The sequence below is a fragment of the Ornithodoros turicata genome, chromosome 3 (genome assembly GCF_037126465.1).
Source record: "Ornithodoros turicata isolate Travis chromosome 3, ASM3712646v1, whole genome shotgun sequence".
Taxonomy (NCBI): domain Eukaryota; kingdom Metazoa; phylum Arthropoda; class Arachnida; order Ixodida; family Argasidae; genus Ornithodoros; species Ornithodoros turicata.
The window spans coordinates 17178963-17203804 of record NC_088203.1 but is presented as its reverse complement, the minus strand read 5'-3'; the positions used below and the strand labels follow the sequence as shown (position 1 = coordinate 17203804).

The 24842-nt window shown below is 47.4% G+C and overlaps 1 protein-coding gene across 1 annotated transcript; it reads right to left on the bottom strand.

Annotated features, from left to right (window-relative positions):
* Positions 1-2258: 2258 nt before the first annotated feature.
* LOC135389182 (uncharacterized) lies at positions 2259-19157 on the bottom strand. Its single transcript, XM_064619247.1, has 6 exons — positions 16848-19157; positions 14657-14798; positions 11049-11118; positions 8752-8806; positions 4782-5658; positions 2259-4436 (listed from the first exon to the last, which is right to left on the bottom strand). Exons 1-6 carry the CDS (start codon positions 19155-19157, stop codon positions 2377-2379), a joined length of 5514 nt encoding a protein of 1837 aa, XP_064475317.1. The 3' UTR covers positions 2259-2376.
* Between the last annotated feature and the right edge of the window lie 5685 nt (positions 19158-24842).

The following is a 24842-nucleotide window of genomic DNA, read 5'->3' as shown; positions in this document are numbered from 1 at the left end:
TTTTTTATATTCCGTTTCCATCAACCACATTAGGCAGGCTTCGTTCTTGGCCGCCCGTCTCACTGTCTTCACTAGGGGCGCCTCAACAACTGGTCTTTTGGACAAAACAACTGGTCCGTGCAGCTGCCACCTACTAGCTAATCAATGGAATACGTTATTGTCGGGGGGAACTAGCTTCGGAACAAGTTATTTCTGTGCGCAAATCTAGAAACGCCTGAAATCGGCTTAGAAGTACGCATGACGTCAATGTTTTGCACCCGCACGCTTCAAAGTGTTGCAAAGTGTCGCAAACGACGTACTTGGAGCACATTTCAAACTTGTACAGTAACTGCGTATATTTTGCGAGTAAGCCACAGAACCATTAACCGCCCATCAACATCCAGCGAACGTTGGATTGTGGATGCTGGGTACGTCTCACGAAGTACACATTTGCTCCCGGATACGTTTTAACTACGCCCATACTACCGTGCTAATCAAGAGAAAATTATGCGAAATGGACGTCGTAGGACCGCCGATGCGGATCTTCGAGGGACCTGTGGAGGATCTCTATCCCGGCCCCATAGGTATCGCGCGCCTATGGAAATATCGTAATTTTATTCATGATATGAACACAAGGATGCAGGTGTGCACCCAAAATACTTTATTTCTATGTGGACTTAATTTACACGTGCATTCGTACATGCCTGCAGGCACATAAGCAGTACAAATAATGAAAGAACACAAGGTGCCATATTCAGATCATTCCCGTTAATACAGATCGTGATCACAATATCCCTACGTCATGTAGACAAGAAGAAAAAAAAAGAAACATCGCCCATGCTACTCGCTGTATAATTAGCTGACATCTTGCATGGAATCGACGCAACTGTATCCTCAGGCTCCTTCACGCCTTCTGAATGGATACCGGTCTCTTTATATTGTTCCTTTCTTTGTCTTCCTTTGTTCCTTTTTGTCTTCTGCGGGTTGCGAAAAAAACAAGCCTTCTGCGCAGATTTTTCCTTTGGCGGCGACGCAGTCACGCAGTCAGACGACAGAGCGGAAGAGAAGAACGAGGAGGAGGGTGAAGAGCGAAAATGAGTGCTCAAACGGCTCTTTGTGGACACAGTGCGGATGGGGTGCGCACGGCGTCCACAGGGTGATATATGTGGGACGTCTGCTGCTGTATACTCATTGGAGCATCCCAACTAACGCGTCCAGGAGGCGTTCAATGAATATTCACTTTAGGCTGCGGATGCTCTTACCCTTGTCGGCTGTTCAGGGGCGGTTCCTGGTTGCAAATGCACTTTCAAAGGTCATTCTTTTGTAATATAATTAATACCCTAGTCAGACGGCAAACTTAAGGCTGTTTGTGGACCGGCCATAACTTCATCGGTAGCCCAACCATCATTTCGAATGACATCGTTCTCGGCCCAGATTGGCTGAAAACGGGAGGCGTACGCCTTTTTGTGACAATTATGCAGTTCATAATTGTCACAAAAAAGGCGTATACGTTTTTTTCAACAAATCATGGGAGAGAACGATGTCATTCGAGATGGTGGTTGGGCTACCGCTGAGGTTACGGCCTTTCCGCCGTCTGACTAGGGTATTAAATATTTTCTTCAATAACTTCTGCTCATTTTCCAAGCTACTTTGAAGATTCGTCTCTGTGCGTGACGCGGAGGTCGAGTGAGGGACTCTCTTTTACTCCTGGCAGTGCGCATGTGCATTAGCATCTGAACTATTCAGAACATCCACACCTCTTTGGTGCAGTGGTACACTCTTAAAAATGAACTTCACCGCACAGCACGCTCCTAGCCAACCATTATCTCGATCGTTATCAGCCCTGATTTGTTGGAAACACGGGGCGTACGCCTTTTCTGTGACAATTATGAACAGCATAAGTGTCACAGAAATGGCGTACGCCCCCCGTTTTCAACAAATCAGGGCAGACAACGATATCATTCCAGATAATTGTGGGCTAGGAGCGTGCTATGAGGTGAAGTTCATTTTTAAGAGTGTAGCGTGCTTGGGGAACGTGGTTAGCTTGAAGGGGGAGCGGGTTTGGGAGCATGCACGAGGCGATGTGTTGTTCTGAAGGGTATGTATGTTAGCTTCCCTCGGAGACAGAATGGCAGAGACTGGTCGTTTAACCACCCCGCCTGGTACTCTTACATAGTTCATAAGGAATCGCGTGAATATGCTTCCCCTTTGACTTATTATCGATCGTACATTATACTGAACGTAAACGCAAGAAAATACATCCAGGCCTAGTATTTCAGTCGGGGACATTGACAATTTATTTCACATTATTCCATATTGTTGCATTCGCTCGTGCCCAGATTACTGACAGGAATACACGAAGTATGAAGACTAATGTCAATCGGATGAACTGAGGCATTACACTAAACCCACGCAAGCACTATCTGCAGAACTTGGCCTCGATGGGCAACCGAAATGCTTCTCAAACTCGGGGTTAACCAGAAGTGGGAGGACACAACGCTCGTTGAAGACCCTGTCGTATCCATAAACATCCCTAGACACGCAGGAGAGCAGACAGAAGCGAATAAAAAAGTACTGGCGAACTGTGTTCCAGTATTTTTTCATCTCAGATTCGCCCAGAGATTCTACAGTCGACCGAATGATGTAGAAAATGATGCTCGCTCCGTACGTCCAAACCAATGCTTCGCTGTCGAACGGATTAGCATTCTCAATAGCACCCACATCCAGTTCCCGGTCCAAGGTGAGATTTCTAAGACAAGAAGCCAAAAGGAACAGACGTCGTTGACCGAATCTTCGAAGAGTCCTAGATGCGGAACGAAGTAACCCATTTGCGATCAGAACTCCGAGCGTGGCGAAGTTAAAGTAAAACGGGATTTCATCTTCGTAATAGAACATAGGCGGAACCTGGAAGGCAGTCGGTACCGTAACCAAGGGTTCCGTGAACAAGTCGTCTCCAGTGTGCTCCACCACGGAAGACAGTTGGCCCTTCCGAAGAGTATCCGTACGCTCGTTGTAGACGGTTTTGAGTAGCATCTTCACTTCTTTCATTCTAGCATTAATCCTGATCGAAATAAAGTTCCCCGTCAAGTTCCAACCGGTGTAATCGATATCTTTATCCAAGTCAGAGACCAAATCCGCTTCGTCGTACGTGTATATTTGTACATTTCTGATTTTCTTTCTCGCTTCCTCAGCCGCAAAGTTGTTGAACATAGACAACACTCCGTTGTCTTGCAAGAAGCTGTGTTTGATGGAATCCGCGAATCGTCGAGCTACAGACGCGCTTCCATCATGTCCAGATAATTTGGCCACAAGGTACGGCAACGTGCGGGTCAGAATGCCGCTCGTTGCACGCAAACAAACGAAGCTGTACTCATTTGGTTGGAGTCTTCTACGAAGCAGGTCGTATCTTAGTACGCCAGCAAGGAGGTTGATGGCGTAATACGATTGCCTAATCCCTATGGTGCCTCCAGGTGACGTTGCATTCTCCAGCACTCTGTACACAGCTTTGATGACATCAAATCCAACTATACGGACGCTGTCGTCGATTCGCAATCTCAGCTGTGTCGGTACGATGCTGTTGATGAGACCTAACACCATTTGAGGATCGGTGCCCTCGAATAAGCCAACGAGATTGCGAAACAAATCCTTGGTCACCCGTGTGCGTTGCAATAGGAGCTGATAAATTGCCTTGTCCATTATTGCCACTTCTTTGGTAACGGCTTCCGTAGATGTTGCGCTCATGCCAGCTTGCTTCAAGACCGTTGTTGTGAACTCTTTCGTTAAGCCTCCCATGTGAGTCAACGCATATTCTGGAAGGTAGTCGTTGAAAGCGGAAAATATTTTGCCTGCAATGGAAGTTCCTGGCGCAAGACGCAAGCAGGTTTGTAAGCCTACTTTGTGGAATCCCACTGTGAAGATCGAAAAAATACCCGTCCTCAGTCCAATTTCAAGAAGGCTCTTCAGTATTTGCGGAGTTGTCTCGGCTTGTAATAGTTCGCTCAGCTTCAGCTCGTTGATTACTTGCGTTAGGACTTGTCCGAACTTCATTTTGGGTGAACGCATGTGGTCCAGGCATGCTTTGTAGATCTTAACTAAGACGTGCGTACCGTATCGGTCGGGTTTAACACCGGTACTGGATTCCATGGCTCTAAAGATTGAACTGTCGAAATCACGTACGACATCTAACATGAAATAGCTTTTGTTGGCTTTGGTCCATTTACCGCATACGTAGCCGTACGCGTCTTTGCAAGGGCTGATGCTGGTGTCGAGTAGGTGGTCGATGCCGCTCTGGATTTGTTTGCACCTTGCAGACGTGCACTCTATAATGAGCACCGTGCTAAAGTAATGACGAATGGCGAAGAAGAGTCCCACTCCAACGATGGCGAAACAAAGGACGATGCACAAGAGGCGGAGCGTTGAGATTCGTCGCTGCTTTGAGCTGAATTTGTCTCTGAGTGCTGCAAGAGAAAAAATGTACATATATGTAAGCGCTTGAAGACTGTCGTGAGACAACCTTTCCTAAGTTATTAACTGGAGAATTTGCGATGACTCCGCAGAGCAGATTCGCAGTTATGGGCCACAGGGAAGAGGGGCACATAATTATTCGGGATGAATTAACACCATTGAATTGGCGGCTGTGAACTGTCATTACGTTGACCCGATTCTACACGTACTCAAGTTACACATTCATTTTGTTACGCACAGTCCCTCACACTCCTGGGGAAATTCGTGAGCCCTGGTGGCGACAAGACTTTGGTTCCCAATATGGACGATATTGTCTGTTATGGAAGCACGAGACAAACCTGAAGACTTTCTCCTCTCGCTATCAAATTCCGTGCGGCCAATCGTCGATTCTCGCTCTCCCTTGTCGTGGGCGACTGCCGATGAAGCTGTCTTCGTTGCCTGCACTTCCCCAGGCATAGGTTGTTCTAGAATATTCTCAGATGGCCGTTCACCTCGGACTTGTCCGGCGATAGCTTCCCCAAGCTCCGCGGGCGCACGTATCGATGCGCTCGTCATCCTCCTGACCTGCTTGGCGACATATTGGGATCGTGGTGACATCTTCGTATCGTCCACTGGACTTGCCAAGCCCGGTGTGTCACCGGGATCAGCAGGTGGGGATGGTTCTGGAAGCGCTGCAAAGCTGGTTGCTTTATCCTTCGTAGCACCTTTACAGGATGACTTTGTCGGTTCATTTTCCTTTACTTCTACCTTTGGCTTCATGGTAGCGTCGGTAGAATATTTAGCGACTTCGGTGCTCCTAGCCTTGTGTACCCCTTTCGATGTCGAATGCTTCGCCCTGGACGGCAGGCCTTCTTTAGTGGCTTCCATAACGGCGTCTTTCGCAGACACCTTTGACGTTGTCGTGCCATGCGTGCCTCGCTTCTTCGAATGTGTATGGCTCTTTGTCGTTGAACCCTTCGCAGTGTCGTTATCCTTCACCATAGTAGTGAACCCTTCAGAAGCAGAACGTCGTAGTGAAGATGTTGCACGCCTTCGTGTCGTAATAGCTGTTCGAGTCACGAGGCAAAGAACTTTTTCTTCTTCTTCAGCCACAAACTGCAACTTCTTCTTCTTCTCCCCAGGAAGATGGCCGCGATCCGCAAGGGGGGCAACTGCAACTTCTTCTTCTTCTTCCACCTCAGAGCAATGGCCGTTAGCCACTGAGGGCGACTGCAACTGCAATTGTGATGGCTTTCTTCGTCTTCCCTTTCGTCCAGTGGACTTTATCCGCAAAATAATGGTACCATGATATTACACGTAAGGTTTCTCTGCTCAATGTGGCGACATGTCGCACTAGCCGCAAGGGTAGGACTGCGGATAATTTGGACCACCCGGGGTTCTTTTGACGTGCGCCAGATATCTCCGACACAGAGTGCTGGGTGCAGGGTCTGCAAAGGGTGATACTTTTATCTTCAATGACGTCATCATCTTCTTCCTCCTCACCACGTGGTGGCAATGTGGCAGTGACCTAAGTGGCAGTGAGCCGCCTTAGGGTGCCTGAATGCGCGCGCTCTCCTTCGTCGTCGTTGACAGGGTGGAGACTTCCTAGTGACCGCCGAACGCCATTTTCGCTCACTGACTGCCGCTGTTTGTGTAGGAGCGAGGCGGGACTTCGTCATTGGAAGGGTGTTTTTGGCAGAAAATGGTTGAAAAAAAGTGGGAAAAAGCTTAGAAAGGCGAAATTTTCTATCAGAACACATAGCTGCAAGCGGCGCTTGTGAGTGAACATGGCGGCACCTCCGCCGTTGTCCCCACCCTGTCAAGGAGGAGGAGAGAGAGCGCGCATTCAGGCACCCTACCCGCCTCTGTGAAGAAGAAGAACCTCAAACTCGCCACGGCGAAAGAGGACAGTTGAACTAGTGGAACGATCGAGCTGTCCACGACAGCCAACAGTGGCGCTGCAGTTGACGACTATGAAGATGCCATGGAGTTTTTAAGGAGAATAAAAATGCAATTATTATTGCAGTTACAATAATTATGATTCAGTGCTCTTAGCAGAACAGAAGAGACAAAAGTCTGAATACGTAAAACTGTTGAGACGCAGATGACGAGCTTTGCAAAGCATACCCTGACACTGCAGTTGGCGGCAGCAGCCCGCTGCAATAGTTTCGCCACTTCCCCATCGAAAAATCCATCAGAGCCAATTCTAATGGAACCATTAGGTCAATAGGCCTATCGTAATTTCAGACATCTCCAATAGGACTAACGCTTTAGCGGTTTGGTGGAACCATTAGGACCTAAGAGTCTAACGGCTTGATAGGAGCTCCACAAAAGCAAAAAGAAAAAAGAAATGTAGAAAATTAAAATTTGTTTCTGTCTTTTTTCCGACTCCTGTCATGACACAATATAGTATCTCTTGCTTGAGTTCTTTCTTTTGTTTTTGTTTCCAAGACTTTTCAAAATATACAATGCACGCAGCATTTCAAGAAGTATAAAAAGAAAACGCTCTGCAGAACTGAAGGCCCAAAAGCTCATTTAGGATGGCAGTGTCCATTTCCTTTGATGCATTGGCATCAAAGTGGAAGTGTCAATTGTCATCAAGAAGGCGAACTACCTATGGAGGTATATAGTCCCCTTTGCATTGACACTAACTGCACGTTACAATCCCAGAAGCTCGATAACAACAATCCAAACACGGGAGTGTCGCTGCGGGGGACAGTACAGTCCTAGCAAGCTGGCTAGAATAGGACTTGCCACTCACCGTGAACGTGACGGAAAAGTCGAGTAGACGTCAGCCAGCGGCGAGAACACTCCAGAAGGCCGTACAGTGCTTCTTTACGGGCGATGTGGCTACGAAGACCTTCCCTGACAGCCTGAAAAATAGCTGCGTTTCCGAAGTCTGGGCCACCGAAAGCCACATAGCAACGGTGGATCCAAATTTGAAAGTTTATCTCCGTAATTAACAAAACCAATTGTTTACGCTGAGTGTGTGGGACCGGCAACGGTAGGAACCGCACGGTGGCCCAGGAGACGGTCGAGAACTGAAATACCTGCGTTAACCTGAGCCACAGCAAAAGAGAAAGTGTGTGTATTACCATCAAGCAGAAGAACTACCTATGGATGTAGCAAAAGAGGAAGTGTGTGTATTGTCATCAAGGAAGAGAACTACCTATGGAGGTAGCCCCTTTTACACAGACTCTATCTTACATACCAGATAACAACGCTCCAAAGCGAGATTGCTTTTTGTACGTGCCATACCATGCGAACAATCGCTTTAACCCTCTTAAGAGTCGCTACGGGGGGCAGTACAGTCTTAGTGGGCTTACTAGAACATGATATGCCTCTCACCATGGTCAAAGAACCGTGTCGCTGTAAGCCAGCGGCGAGAGCACTCCACAGAACCAAATAATGACTGCTCACGGATTATATGTGCACGCAGCACGGCTCTCACCGCCTGGAAAATAGCCATGCTCCCAACATCTGGGCCCCCGAAGGACAGCCGACACCGGCGAATCCAAATTTGGAAAAAAATGGAACCCGAGAAAGGGACAGAGGAGGGACGACAACGAGAACGACGAGAACGTGTCGTGTCGTCCCTCCTCTGTCCCTTTCTCGGGTACTAATTTTTTCACCATGTACCAGCTGGCCTGCACCCTTGCCCTTTTGCCAAATTTGGAAGTTGATTTCCGAGATCAGCAATGATAACTGCTTCCGCTCTGCACGTACGACCGGCAACGGCTCCAGGTACCTTACGGTGGCCCAATCAACTACCGGGAGCACAAATATTTGCGCCACCCTACTCCACAGTAAAAGTGGAATATGTCATCGCAAAAAAACAATGTTCTGCAGTCTCAGACATGCCACAAGACAGACAACCGTCCGTGTGACATATTCGAAAACGGTGCAAACTTTCCCACAGTGAGGGACACCATGGGGCCGCTTCCACTAGAGACTAGCGCGCCGTGCATCAAGCCAGCCTGTACTGATACGCCGCCATGCGAATTTCGTTGGCACTGCTGGCCTTGCGGGACCCGGTCGCATTTTCCTGAAGGCGGCGTAGAAATCATAGACACTCCACAATGAAATGTCTTCACCTGGGCATTGGACACGCAAGCGCCGCACAACAGCAACACAAGGACTAAAATAAGCAGGGAGTATTTCCGCCCTGGGACGAAGCTCGGAACTCTCTAGGGACCACCTGGCGGCGTATCCTAGAAAAAAACTGCACCCTTGCGTAGGCCGGGTGCTCCGACGCACAGAGCGCCTCAAAGAGAATACGCGATTGGAGCGCCAAGCACTTTCCTGGTACAGGTGGTACTCCCAACCCACCCAGATCACGGCTCCCGTGTAGTTGAGACCTACAGACCCATTCAACGGATCCGCCCTACAGAAAGCGGAACGCGTGTCGTGTGATAGCAGCTTGTATTACTGTTAGTGGGTTGAAACAGCCGCTCAAAACCGCAAGCGACTGTAATAGCATGCTGCTAGCAGTCGAGGCCGAAAAATAATCGGCACATCAACAAATTTAAGCTGTCGCAGCACAGCACTACGGCGTCTGAACACTCGAGGTCAGTTGACAGCTGAGACCCCCGCACTGTCAAGAACTATACCTAGGATTTTAACCTAATGATGTGGAAGTGGATGCAGATAGCACAAATACTATGCTTATAGCTTGTCTTCCGTGATTTGGTGGTGGTAGTGACGTTTATTAGGAAAAAGAAATGTGGTCTGCATGCTCAGAATAATGGCGCCAAGTTACATTTCCAAGGGAGCGGACTAAGGGAAGAAAAGAATAAGCTAAATTAAAAGAATAAGCTAAAGCTAAGCGGCGAATCCGAGAGTCCTGTTTGCAGCCGCGGTTATATAGAAAGGGTGAGGTGTGCCTCAATTTATTTCATTTACTCGCACAAACAACATCGAAGTAAGGAATGACTTGGCGTATTAACTCAAGACTAACAGAACATCGTTGATTCTTACTGCTTTTGGTTGAAATATTCTGCAGGTCCATCTAGAATCGAACTCCCGTAGTGCAATCGCGCGTTTTTTTCGCTCTCGCAACACTCCATGCCATCGGAGAATTTCGTGAGGACTAGGAAAATTGCCGACACGTGACATCCGGCGGATATACGGAAAGGGACGCCCACCTATGAAGCACCTAGTCGTTTTATGGATGCTCATGGTACTGGCACATGACACGTGGCCTTTTTATAGGCTGCGAGCGTCGCGCGGTGCTCAATCGTCTTTACACGCTGGGGCGTTCGCAGCTTGAGTCACTGAGCGCTGATAAGTTCTAGGGAAGTTTTATGGGGATCACGTTTCACGAACCATATTTAACTGATTCTTGAAGCAATATTAGAATATTCCGAGTCGCAATGAGTGAGATGGCATGAAACATTAGTAGCTTGACGGTTGGAGGTCTATCGGCCTGTCAGTACAATGCGAGCTGTCATATTGAATATTGTAAAGACATTGGCTACTGCGTTGCTCATTTCAGCAAGGACTTTCGATACAAGGAAACACTAAAGGGCAAGACCAGCGCAGGACAGGACACAGTTTCCACCTTATCTTTTGCAGTTCTGTCATTTACGGAGTCTTGCATGGAACGTTTTAGCGATTATACGCTATGCCACATCTCTGATGCCCAATTAGGGGCTCCTGATCTACTATGAGATATCACCTGTTTGACCGCAAAGCGTCGTTGACGAACCATTGGGTTCTCCTGTGCGACCACTAAGCTCACCTGATGGGCAGTTGGATGCCCTTTGTTGGGCAGCCAGGGGCGCTGTGGTACCATCAGGCCTTTTTGTGCGGCCATTCGGCCCACCTGACGGGCTGTGGGACAGCATTTGTCGGACCGCTAACAGTCCTGTTGGACCACTAGGAGTTGTTAATGGGCCGACAAGCTGTTGATGGTCCATCAAAATATTTTGCGGATTCTCGTTGAACTACTCCAACAAGCGTAGTTTTCGTGTGTGTACCAATGCTAATAATAAACTGTTTTTGAAATGCAACCACCTTGTTTCCATGTTTGACTCTTTTTAATCGTTGTGAAATATTTGTAGCCAAGCCAGTGGCACCCGGTGTAGTCACGTATCCCTAGCCGACGCGAGCATTGCTATAGTGAAAGATATACAAATAACGCCACCACATGACCGCGGCCATATGTTGACGTGCATTCTCACAGGGGCGACATAAATCCGCCATCTTTTTAACTACCCTCAAGCGGGTGCCTTTTGCAAAACCGCCACCTTGTCCTTGTCGCACGTCATAGAAAAAGTCACCCAGGCAAAAATCTAGGATGGTCCCTTACTGGCACTACAGTTGTTTCAGTTGGGTTCAAGATGGTCCCAGCCAGTTCCAGAGTGGTATACTTTTACTCAGGTCCCATTGTGGATCCTTGGGTAGCATGAGTGGTTCCAATGTGCTTCCAGGCTGGGTCCCGTCCTGCCATCCCACCTGAAGTCAGGTTCCATTGTGGCTCCTTGGGTAGCATGAGTGGTTCCAATGTGCTTCCTGGCTCTGTCCCGTCCTGCCATCCCATTTGAAGTCAGGTCCCATTGTGGTATGTAAAGTGGGATGTCTGGCCCACTGTGTGTCCATCTTGGGAGTACAACCCACCAACCCACTTGAAGTCAGGTCCTATTGTGAGGATGTCTGGCTCCAGTGTTGCACCGTCCCACTTGATATTGGAAACCACTTTGAAGACAGTAGCACGTATGAGTTATGCATGTTCCGTGGTCTCTTACAATCACATGTAGAGTTCTCCTATTTAAAACTTTTTAATTCCATTTCAAAGTACTTTAATTGTATCACAGGACCAAGGTACTACTCTTGTTGAACATGTGCACTTCGTGAAGTGTTTTCCATCACTTCCACCAATGTGCCTATACCACCTAGTTCCAGTTCACTACCAAGTGTTTTCCAACTGGTTTAACCCAGGCTCCAGTTGAACTGGACGTGCCTATCATCTAGTTCCAGAGGGCGAAGTGGATGTGGTAGTAGGCAAGTGGAGTTGTCCCAGGTCCACTGTAATTTTGACACCTGCCCCCGAAATATGTGGACCTTCACCTGAGTGAATTGAAGACGCTCTGCATTCCTTTGCAGGTGCATACAGCTGCTCAAATAGTATGTGCGATATGTGCACCTGGCGTTTTTGCAAGGCAAATGATAATCTTAATTTACATTTCATCATATATCAATCGTTTATGGTCCTACCGCAATTCGCCCAAGTTACTTTTTTGTCGGTAATTATGCCAGAAACATTTGCGCAGCGTACCGAAATCAAACTTTGCGTAATTTTCACTTGGTATTGAAACCGAAACTTAAACGGCCTCGCCGTCGACAAGAGTAGCAGACTGAACGCCATCTGCATCAGTATGTGTTTCGAAATGCCGTTGCGGTAGGTGGTTTGTGGTCGGTAGTTCCTGACAGACTTAGTGATGGGCAATCCAGTTCACCTTGAGTTCACTTTGATGAACTCGTTCGTACAGTTCAGTTTGGTTCACTGAACCGTTCAAAAGGTTCGTTCTTTCGTTCATCTTGCCGTGACGTCATAACATCATGTGACCGATCCCAACGGCGAGGTCGGCGGCCTGCTTGCTGCAGTCACGTGAGATTTCTCCGGCGCGCCATGCCGGCGGCTTTTGGAATACGGTGTCTGATACCCGATTGTGCATGTGTTCTGGTATTTTATTGTAACGGCAGCTACATCTTTCAGACTGTTATTAGCGGCGGAGCGGAAATAATGAGTGAGGCAGAAACTGCAGCAGCTACTTATGTGCAGGATTGTAGACAGTAACTGAGTAAGAGTTGTCAGTTTGTGGGTTCCAGCCTCAAAACTGAAGGGCGAGTGTGTTCCATTGTGTGTTCGTTCATCGCAATACGGCGCTAAATCCAACAGTCACATGCCGGTCATATTGATCATATGTCGCGATGAGCGAATGCATATTTATGGAACCGTCTCGCTGTCTTGAAGAAAAGAAACAATTAATTCCGCCGCACTGTAATGTTCTCGTATAGATTATGTTATGTATGTAGTGTATGTTTTGTTCTTCCCGAATTTTACATTGTATTTAGACAAATAAAGGTCTTGGTCAATCTTGAACGACCCTTGTATTTATCTCGGTACAGAACAGTCATCCAGCGCCTCAGTCAACCCTCTTCCTTCGACATCTTAGCAACAATACGATGCAAACACATCTGACCCAATTTCACGGCAATACCGACTCCATTCACTTCTCAATTATTATTACATAACGTGTCATTAACGTGCTTAAAGGAGCAATAAGGTGATATTTAACATCGCTCCAAATTCACCGCGTTTGTCAAGCTGTCCACCAGGAGTCACCATGCAAAATATTTTCGCTCTGCGGTGCGTTATAGCTGTGCAACCGAAGTTACAAAAGACAGTCGGAGGAAGCAGCCGCAGACGGCCGACACGATGCTCTCGTGACTATGTGAAGGCTCCGTGCTTTGTTTCTTTATTTGTTCTTCGCAGCTCACGCGCCGCTTTTACATGCTTGAGTTGTGCCGCTGTACGTCAGTGGTAACGTGGGGGAAGTAGCATACGTTACGACGTCCTCTCGTTCTGCGATGCGCTCTTTTCATGAGGAGGGGGATTTTTCAAAGGTGTGCGGAACAGAGCCCGCGCGCTCGCTCTGTAGGTCACCTACACTCATCGTTCATTCGCAGGAACTCATTTTATTGGCTGGAGAACACTCTGCACCGAAAAACGAAAACAATTTTGGGGGTCACCTCAGTGGTCCTTTAAAGATCAGTGAATGAATAGCAAGAAAAAAAGTTACGCTAGTTTATTTCCAACTCCAATAGAGAACGGGACATATAGTGCAACAGGATACAGACCACTCGCATCGACGGATCATCACGTTCTCGGAGGTGTACCGGGTTCGAATCTTCTCACCGGCTGTGCTGTCAGCGCATATTTCGCTCGGTTATCCTCAGAGATTCTGAGGCAAATGTCTGCACAGTTCTCTGTGAAGTCGGCGTAAGATGCGGGACCTTCGGAGCAACATGTTGCCACGTCGGAAGGCAAATCACTCGGTAATCAAATGCCACAACAACGATAACGTTCGAACGCACTACACTTACGAGAACGGGTTTCCGCAAGTCGATGTCTCGACCACGTCTCTTCCAGGCGGCAAACAAGCTGTGCAGAACTCGCATTTTGTAGAAAGGTGTCATCACTATACTCTCTGCACGTTACGGGAAGGAACGCCTCGTGTCTTACTGACGGGCGCATACAGCACGTACGACTGAAATTTCGACTAAATGAGGCATCTGCTAGAGAACGCTAAGGGCACCGATTCCGTTCCTTGGAACGGAGTCAACACCCTCTTATCTCTAGCAAATAACAGTAATTGCTGAATTCGATTTTGCATATTTAATGCGTAGCTGCGGGATCCAGACGAGTGTTTCAAGATCGGGGTCTCCGTGCGCACATTAAATCACGGACAACTCTTCATAACACCTTGCTTCGCAACTTGACAAGCTCATCTGTCCTCTATTGCCTTCGGAAGTAGATGCACTCAGGCACACGCACACCGCCTCCGCGTGTACGTTCTCTCTTTCACTGAAGTGGCTCCAATCAGCAGAGCAGTCAAGGGGTTGCTGGGATCTAATTGGTCAATTTTGTGCCCATCACTTGACCTGGTTCGTTTCTTCCTGCTCCTCTGTTACCGAGCGGTCTTGTCTGCCGGTGTGGCGACATGTTGCTCGGGGGGACAGCGCGTCCTGGGCCGACTGCACAGGGAACTGTGCCGACATTTGTCTTACAAATATCGATTCGTTTCTTCATAACGTTGCACACATGTAAGAAATTAACGTGACATTTTATAACTAGTGTCACAATCTGTAGTCACGTGAACTCACGTTTCACCTTCTTCATCTTCTGACATGCGCGGCGCGGGAACCCAGAGAGGAAGGAGGGCTGAATGGCAACCCGAGTTCCTTTTTAAGGTGCACGCGAAAGAGGAAAGAGGAATAGGAGGCGTCCTCCGTTGCTTCGTGACATTATTTGTTGCATTGGCGGTTGCTAGTAGCTTTATATTAGGAAGGCTTCTACGCCCTTCGTTCTTTTTCAAGAAGAGGAATTTACGTTTGGGTTTTGGGGCCTCTAACATGTTGTTATTATCGTCCTGTGTAGAACTACGCACGGGAAAAGGTTCTGACATGTCAGAGCCTGTGCCCTCTGACGACCCGGTAGAACATGCTGTACCTTCCTTTGTCTCGAAACTTCGCTCATTTGTTCGTGACTCCTGTTCATTTGTTTCCTTAGTGTTTTCTTGTATTGGCTGAGGCGTTCCATCAACCCCACAGTCTGAAGCTTCGTCGAGCACAGTGTCATGGTCTGCTCCTTCCTGAAGTGTGCAAGCGCACATCTGAGAGCAGCAATGGTTATGGCTTGCAGATGAATTCGAGCTCTCAGTTGCCAATAGCGCCTTCTCATTCTCCTTCATCTGCATCACCTTAGCTAGGTCTTGACCGGATGTTTTACTTCCATGAACAAGAGACACTTTATGAGCTCGACAGCGAAATGATGTAGCCCTCTCAGTCCGCGAAGTACGTAATTGGTTCATATGGGCTGACTGATGGCACGTGGCCGCAGTTTTGCTGCCAGATGCGTGAGTTGTGCTTGCGGGATTCAGGTACCTGTCGCTCAGTGGATTTCCACAAACGATTTTTGGTTTGCCACGGGGGAATTTCAGGTTTGTATGAGCCGGTAGTCTTGGAGTTCCCCTGATGATGGTGAAGACGCTGTTGATTGGACTAGGGAGGACTACCGGCAAAAGGCGTTTCTTCAGCAGCACTGGTGGCAGCTTTCCCTTTTCTTTTTTAGCTGCGACGTCAAAAGATATACATGCCTGTCAAGAATATTTGTGAACATGTCGCACTTTAGTCTATGCTATATGAACTGAGAAGGTGTCTAAATAGTGCTCCAGCGCGAATACAGTATTTTTTTGGCTGAAAACAAAGCAAAAAAAAAACGCTGCCGACAACGCTGGTGATAGGTGCAGACATTGGATCTCCAGGCAAACTGAAGCTGAGCCGATTATGCGCCGCAAGGTTAGTTTTTCTAGCTCATTTATTCAAAAAGTCAAACAGCGTAATTAGTTTTGGTACACATTTCGACCAATTTCGACCAATACGTACGACAATACATTTCGACCAATACGTATTTTGCTGATCTCAAATCAGCGCAGTTTTGATATAGCGAAGTGTGAAACGTAGGTGACTCTGAAATGCAATTATGCGAAACTGTCTTGTGGCGCCAAAAACGTGAACGGAAACTAAACAGCGTTTAGTGTTTTAGTTAAAAACGGAATCGACACGCGAAAGCTACATATTATTAGAACGTGCATACAGTATCAGTACTTTTGATGCTCGTTTTAGGCACTTAGAACTCTGGTGGGGAGCCATCCTGCGTTTTGTGATGAGGTTATAAAAAATGCAACTCAGAACCACATCAGGAATAATTTTTCACCTTGAATTACCTGCGTTTGTCACGGAACTGTCTGTTCCCTTTTCCACGTGTTCCGAAGGACTGCGAGCATTGTGTGAATTTGTTACTTTTATGTTCTGAAAACAGGGCACAAATTCACAAATTATAGTGAAAAGCCTGAATGAAGAAAACGTATACCTTCATCACACGACAGCTTTGTAAGGCTGGCCGTTGATGTCCAGCTGCAAGGTAAGGACTCCGTAAACAGCACTTATTCTTCTTTTTTTTTTTTTTTCAAGATATCCGCACACAATAAATAGCGTACAAATCCGCTCACTTGATGACATGTGTTGGTGTTCCCTCTGAACACGGCAACTCTGATTTTTGACAGCGCAGGACTCCACATTTGCACCTGTTGTCCTATCGGTTTTACCACCAGATCCTTTAATGACTTCTTTCCCGTTTGTACGCCTATGAAGACACAAAAGGATATTTCTGTTCTAAATCGGAAACTGGCTGGAAGATGTAGTGACAACCACAGACTTTTTTGCAATGAAATTTTCATTTTGAATGTGCTTGGTTGCGAAACGGCGAAACGGCATTGCATGGCCAATTCCACAGAATACAGAACACTGCAAGAAATTATTTCAGTCCGTTCTCTGTGGTAAGCTGAAAAGGAAATGGTCGTCCCTATGCCCTGTCACAAGGCTGGTACGTGGCAACGGAGGGATGTCCCACGCTTCGGTCGAGTGTGCCAAGAGCTTTAAGCAATGCATTAGCGCCTTAATAATGTTGGGATAGGCTCTGGGTATCGCGCCTATCGCGCGACTAATGCGCGACTAATACAGCCATCAGTCCAGTCAATGAAACTATGGCGGGCTAGAATAATGAAACCTCGCGAATCGCACCCAAGCCTTGCTGTTCGAAGATGAAGAAGTTTATTATGTACTTACTTCCTGCACCTCACTTCCCTTTTCAATGTACGGTCCTTGAACGTCAAACATTCCAGTTTTGAATTCCGCTTCGTATTACGTTGCATCGGTTGTTTGCTCGTTAAAGCTTCATCGAACTTCTTGCACGAACTGCATATATCGACTTCTTTATCCGGAACAGCTTCAGCTGTTCCACTTTCCACGAAGCTCTTCCCCTTTTCGGGTTGTCCGCTTGTCAACGCTTCTGATCGACCCAAATCCATCACCAGCTGCATCATGGATTGCAACACAGGGACGGAAAGATCACATTTTGACTCTTGCGAATTCTTCCGCTGCACATTGTCGTTCGTGGCAAGCGTCTCAAAATCAATTGGTGCCACGCTGTGAACCGTACATGGCACTCTGCTTCCAGAAGCCAGATAGCTGTCATGTTCTTCATTGGCACTCTCAACCTGGCATTTGCTGCTGTTGTACTCCGCATGCCTTGAAGCACTTTGAGCGTCGGTGCAGTTTTTCGTAGTTCTCATAGTTAGCGTAATGGTCTGTAGGCGTGCTGTAACCTCCAAAAGCTGGTCATCAGTTTTAGGCTTCTCCGTTGCACATTTCTCTTCCGCATTTTTGGTTTCATCATTAACTTTGTTTGGGGCATGGGAAGTACGTACATCTACATGATTCGGCTGCTCTGATCTCTCACTCTGGACGTAGACTACCGGATTTCCGACACCTTCGTTTGATGCTCCGAACTGCAGATCACTCCATGACTTGGAACGGTTGCGGGTTCCCGATATCTTTCCTGCAACTGGCTCGGAGCCTTCAAGTAACATTTCTGGAGCCGTGAGAACGTCGAAGGTGAGAATTGCGGGAAGACTGCAGATCCTCTGGCTTCTGAGGTCCTGCATGACGCAACGGGCATCGCCATGGTTACCGCGGTCAGTAGGAAAATTTTTCACTTCACAAACAGCATGACGTCGTTCCGCTGACTGCTCTTTAGACTGGCCAGTATTGCGGGTTCTTCTACGACGAGGCATTAAAGGACCATCACAGTCCTGTTTAGGACCACCTGCTTCGTATTTGTTGTCACGTCCTGACGTTGCCAAACGTGTGAACTTTGATGGTATGCCTGCTGGCAGGATAGCTTCAACAAAGTTTACAACGATATCTTTGCTCGGAGTGCCGTTAAGCAGTACAGGAATGCTTGCGTCTGGAAGACCGGAATGTGATTCGCCCAAAGTTTTAGGACCAGAATAAGGCACAGCTGTTATATTTTCATTGTTTTTGAGCCCTCTTTCGTCGGTCCGGCGCGTGCTGTGTGATTCGCCAAGGCAGGACCCCTCACCATGACAGCTTCGATCTATGGTATCAATACTTGAAGGCTGTGGTGGACGCCTTGGGCGGTGTTCACAAGGGTCCATGCAGGTGTTGACAACTAGACTCCTACTTTCCATGGGTAACTCCTTTATTATATCGTGAAAGCAGTCACTGACATCGTTGTTCGTTAATTCACCGCCTTCTGGTAGGTCGTAGTGCAGGTTTCCTTTCCTTTGCCCCTCCCTTTGAGTACCTCTGTAGTCAGAATTCTGCTTACATTCCAATCGACCTACTGTGGACATAGCATTAGGACAGCGAAGCAAATCGTGCGTTGTCAAAGCGGTTGAGATAATCTCCTTCGTCGACGTAGCTCGGAGCCTCGGTGTGTCGACGGGAAGTTCTGTACCAACCGATGACGAGGACTCCGTAGTTTCAGCTTGGGCAGGCTTCTTCGTACCGGAACCAAGCGAGTTTCCATTCCAGTTCATCCCAGTAAGGGTGTTCGGTATAGTTGCTTTCACATCACAGCAAGCTGATACTAAATTGCCTCGTGCAATTGCCTGGTCGATGTCGTGCTCGCAGTTTCCGCATGTGATCGGTTCAGCCTCCGCTACTTCAGCTAATGTTGAGGCTCCCGTCTGTCCAACGAATTTTTGGTCAGCGTTACTGCAGGAACCTTCTCTCTGATGGGCTGCATTAATGGTCTTAGTTTCTTTCTGCGGCATGTGTCCGATACCATTAAAATTCGTAGTGTCGGTGCTTTTGTGTCTCGTCGGACTGGTCTCGGGTTTTGACGTTGAGCTTGTCTCCACCGTCTTAGACATGGGGAACTCTTCACGAACTATGGAGTTCTGCGATACTGTCGAGACGCAACGTGAAAACTGTCTCCCTGACGGTGTTCGGTGCTTGCCGCGCTTGGCGAAATCTGTTTCGATACCTCGTGCGTGCGAAAATCGTCCTCCGGTATTGTCCACACGCGCGACACTTGCACCAGCACGGCGTGTGTTGTGGCTGCTCGTTCCCACTCCGGGTAACATCTCGTCCAGGACACGTCGTCTGCTCAAGTTGCAATGCTTTACGGCAAAAGACAATGTCTCCGGTTCTTTGTTCTGTCTTACGTTCTGCGTTGAGGCGTTCGCTCTTTGGCTTGTGCTCCTGTTTGCAGTATTATCGATAACGTGTCGTGTTATCGTCGTAGATGACGTATGACCCTTCCTGACACTGAGTTTGCCGTTGTCTGTACGACATTTCATTGCTCGCGTCTCCTGATGAGTGAGGAATGCTGTTTCTTTACAACCGACAAGGCCTTTGTTGCGTCGCTGCATATCCTGCTGTTGACGTTGTCGTTGCTTGACGCTTGTCTTCTGACTGTATTCGTGAAGTGTTTCTGTGGAAGTTGTCAGTCCGGTCGCATTGCGTACGTGACTCTCGGTACAAGAACTAGTATGCGTTGTACCTGACTGACTTATGTAGGTTCCAGTACATGTTTTAGTATAAGAGCTCGTTCGACACAGATATGTAGATCTCTTGCAGGTTCGTGCTTCGGTAGTGCTCATCGTGCCGGATGTAGGTCCAATATGTAGAACCTCGTATGGGTGTTCTGGAGCTTCACACGGCGGTAGAAAGTTCGGGATTCCATTACTCCTTGTGCTGCATGATGAAAGACATCACACCAATGAAATTGAACGTTGCAGTCGAATCGAATATTTCCCATAATGTCATTGAATAAGACGTTATTGGGTGAGCTATATTGCTCTCTTACCGAATGTACTGTACATGGGCGGCAATGCCTTCCATGGGCGATGTATGTACTTGACAACATTCATCGTCATCAGCGGTACCTTGCTCACATGCCGCTTCAAGGGAGTTGGGAAACCCTCCTAATGTCTGACACCGTGCGGTTGGTTGTACCTCATGCAGCGACGTGACCTGGTCTGCAATGAGATGACGTAAACAAAAAATAAGGAAAAGAACGGCGCAACGAGCCACCAAACGAAATATTTACTAAACCTCACCAGCGTTGGTGTCCAGGTGGTCAGGTAAGTGTTTCCCAACATTTGCTTCGACACAGCCGGGTGCACGATAGAGTGTCGTCAGCGCTTCCATCGGTGACCTGCCATTCATATATGGTAAGTTGTGGCATGGCGGTGGTATGGTATAGTTGTGGTACGCGAGCTGAGCAAATTCATTCTGTACTGCTACTCCATAGTACAAAGCTGCACGCTGAGGTAAAAGAGTACGAGTTATAGAAAAATAGCAGTAAAAATAACTGAAGAACTGAAAGATATATACATTACTGGAAAGAACTGAAACTGAAGAAAGATATATATGACAGGGACTCTGATCAGTTGCAGGACCCGAAAACAGACAAGGAAGTAAGACACAAAGAGTAAAAATGCTTTGCCCGCCCCGATATCAGTAAGAAATGGATGATGTCACAGCACCCAGTGCACACCACCTAAGGAGAGCAGGCCAAGCACCAAAAAAACATCACAGTGTTAGCCGCGAACTGGAACTGAAGGCGACTGCGAGCGACAGACTTACGTTGTTTTCCGCTATGGCTATACCTTACGTGCACGACATAGTAAGGCTGTGAAACCATACGAAGCAAGGGTAGACTTGTTCAAACGTACGCCTTTTTTGTGACACTTATGTTGTTCATAACTGTCACAGAAAATGCTTACGTCTCCCGTTTTCAACAAATCAGGGCAGGTAACGATATCATTTGAGATTATGGTTGGCTAAGAGCGTGCAGTGCGGTGAAGTTCATTTTTAAGAATGTGAGCAATACTTATTTAATATAATGTTATGCTAATGTAGTGCTATTATGTATTGTGGTCCCTGGATGAGATTCTTTGGTTTGTTAGTTCTGTTGTTTATGATTAGTGTTATGATTGGTGATTGCGGTAGTGTTGATCCCCACTGTAACGGTCCCACTTGGGACTAACAGTATTCGAAAATAAAAATAAATAAATACCTGACCTACTATGAAACACTGTGTTATGAAACCCTGTTGCTAACATGTCCTTCTCGGACACAATAGGTCTTCGAACGTTATTGTGAAGGGGCTCATTATTTCATTCCCCACATCACCACCAGCGATGGGGTAGAGTATCGCCCCTGGCGATGACACTCCGCATTCCTCATCTTAAAAATAAAGTTGTTGTTGTTGTTGTTGTTGTCCTTCTCGGTCTTTAGGAAAGACCTGAAATCAAAAGCAAGGTAGCCTACGTGTTTCCTTCCTTGTCTCGGTGATGAGGCTTCGCACCATACTTCAGCAGCAGTTCCACGCATTCTGCGTGTCCACGACTAACAGCATAGAACAGCTCGGTGCGCCCATTGGCGTCCACGTTGTCTACCTTGGCTCCGCATAACGAGATCAGCGTTTCGACGCACACGACGTGACCCCGGCCAGCTGCGTAGTGTAGGACTGGAAAGAACACATGTTTAGAGATCACAGGCGAGCGCCGGGTATACTCGTGCTTCAGATATAAAAGGAAACATCACTAGGGCCATTTGCTGTGAGGCCAAGACATATAATAATACTGAATTCAACTGATAAGAAGTGTGCGCGTTGTGGGTATTCCTCTGTGCCGAGCCCGTCCCCACTCGCGATTAACGAATAAGCATGTACCCATGTTGTATAGTACCCATGTGAAATTCGTTCAGTAAATCTCTCCCACACATAAACATATTGTCGTGGTAAACTCTAGTTGCTGTTCTCTTCGCCTGGTTGAAACGGATCGGTCGGTCCCATAGAACCCAGTGTGGCACGGAAGAATTCCGATAGCGTTTGTCATTCCAGCAATAATGCCCTGCAGTCTGTTGCACTGTACATCAATTGGTTCAGTGCACCCTTTAATGTCATTACCTGTAAGGCCATACCTGTCCCTCGCTGACACGTCAGCACCGGCATTCACCAGAGCTGCAATAGCATCACTTGTCGCTGAAGAGCAACTGGCGTTGCTCGCATCGTTGTCTGCAACGCATCGAAAGAATGAGCACTCTTGCACGCCATATAAGGACATAGGGCTCCTCACCAAAGCTGACGGCCCAATGCAACGGCGTGCGTTCGTCTTCGTCGCGAAGACTAACCCCAACCCCTACAGAAATCAGGCGTCTCAAGATAGCAAGCCCATCATCTATGTTGTTGGCCAGCACGCCGTTGTATCCACACATCTGAGCTGCATAGTGTAATGGATGGGCTCCATGGACATCAGCAGTCGAGGGATCTGCCCCAGCAGCCAGCAGGATGTCGAGGGTTTCGGGATCGCCACATACTGTAGATCAGAAGCATATGTCTCAGTGCCTACGAAGTTGTGTGTGTGGATTCAGTAACATCGTCCACGCGCACTATTTCCATATGGGAAGCAGAGCACGTTTCTCCTCGCAGTCAACAGATTGACTTAGATGTTATTCCTATAGCATATATATAACGTGTTTTTCATCCTGGGAAACTGCGCGAGAAAGCCTTTGATGAACAGCGGGACAGTCGTTGGTGTTGAAGTGCTACACAGCGTCCTCATGCAGCCCTGATGACAAACAGCAGTACTACCACTTCGCTTGACCGCGTCTTCTCTTGACAGGAGGCTATTATATACGGTAACTTCAACCCTTTAGCTCTCCCAGGGCACGTTTTGAAGCATGACACCATGACAAGAACACCGTGTGTTGTTACTTACAGTATCCAGATATGTGCGATATGAAGCCCATTGTACGTGAATAGCAATTTCAACGTCATTAAGACTCGCCCGGTTTCACCAACACTGGTTAACCTTGAACCGAGATCAAGGGTTGCTAAAACTTATTAGCACTTGACACTCAATTCTTTTTTACAAAACGTTAGTTGGTGATGTGATGAATGTTTCAACGACAACAACTCCCTTTAGTGAAGCAAAATTAAGCGTTAAATTCAGGTTAAGGGAGCGTTGATCTCGGTTCAAATGTTAATCGGCGTTGGTGAAACCGGGCGTTAGTAACCCGATCAGGGCACTGATTGAGTTACACTGAAAGCTATGCGGTACGTGATGTTGCCGCCTAACGCCTCCTGACGGGCAATAAGGAGAGGAACCCAAAGCTCCTTACCAACTGCCCAGTGTACGCAAGAATGCTTGTTTTCATCCAGACGCAGGACATCGGCACCGTTGTCGATCAAGTAGCGCACCAGCGATCGGTTGCCGGAAATCACTGCGTAGTGTAGCGTAGTAAAAGAGCTCTCCTTGTGGCTTTCCAGCCTCGATGAAGAAGGCTGGAGTGCTGCATGGCGTTCTGGTGGTTGTTCTTCCGAGGATCGCAAAGATACCTGTGTGGCACAGTTCCGGGCGTCGGCAGCGGCTGCCTATAGTGCGAGAGGTAGAATGTGTGGCGTCGATATAGGAACGAGCGGCGCTGGATCAGGAGAACGTGCAGCATGTACAGCTCCCGTCAACCTTAACGGTAACACGGTAGGAGAGAAATGCTGACGTCTGTAGCACACTCTGAGCGGAGACAAGAAGGGGACGCTACGCAGATGGTTATAGCGAATGTTTGATATCGTCGCCGTTGAAGTACTATTGCATCTACTGCTGAGCTGCAGGTCACATCATGCTGTGATGCGTCCAAATGCATGTGGCTCTCCAGACAGTATCAAATGTTTCCTAAGCTTCGTCATTTCTTCTTTTTTTCATGAACGACACCCAAGTGGATGGCAAAGACGACATCTAAGTAATCAAAGTTTTCTGGACGAACCTAACACTGCCTAATAGGCCTGTAAGTATACATATAGATGGATATGGTCGTGTGTTCGGTCAGGTTTTGTCATATATTGTGACCATTTCGTAGACGAGCGAAACAAATATTCTATTCAAGTAGACGCTGCTTGTGCGTCGTGAAAACACCAATCATCATCTTCATAACTAGACGCCTAAGTTGACAGTAATGCCCTAGTCAGACGGCAAACCTAAGGCCGTTAGCGGAACGGCGGTTACTTCATCTGTTGTCCAACCATAATTTCGAATGACATCGTAAACAGGAGGCGTACGCCTTTTTCGTGGGAATTATGAACAGCATAATTGCCACAAAAAAGGTGCGCGCCTCCTATTTTCAACAAATCAGGGCAGAGAACGATGTCATTCGAAATTATGGTTGGATTACAGGTGAACTAACCGCCGTTCCGCTAACGGCCTTAGGTTTGCCGTCTGACTAGGGTATAAGAAATCATGCTGTCCTGAACACGCCTAACACTGTTTCCTGAATAAGCCGAATTAGACGACTAAGACGGAAAGTGGTCAAACTTTCCTGAACACTCCCAACACTGCAGTCACTGAATCAGTGTAGACAGATAAGTTGTGCGCAGAAGATGACGAAAGTTTTCAACATGCATTATTAGCCCTTATAAGCCCCTCCCTCTTCCTCGTTAGACGAGATAGTACTTGCAAATGAAGATATGCAGGCAAGAAATGAGTCAGGCTCTACCATTGGCGAGCCTCGTTTCCAATGTCCAGGCTGAGGTCGTCATGCTGCCCACACATTGTAAGAGAAGAGCACTCCGATTTGAAATCAGACATTGGTTATCCGCTCATGCCACAGTGGCTTTCGAATTTCCTTGTAAATCACAAGTGCCATACGCAAGTTCGAATTTCGTTTGTTCTTTTTCGTATCCAGTGTAATATTTTACAGAGAATTTTAAGCAAGGATTGCTTAGAAGCACAAAGATGAGCGCTCACGTTTTTACGAACACCTGT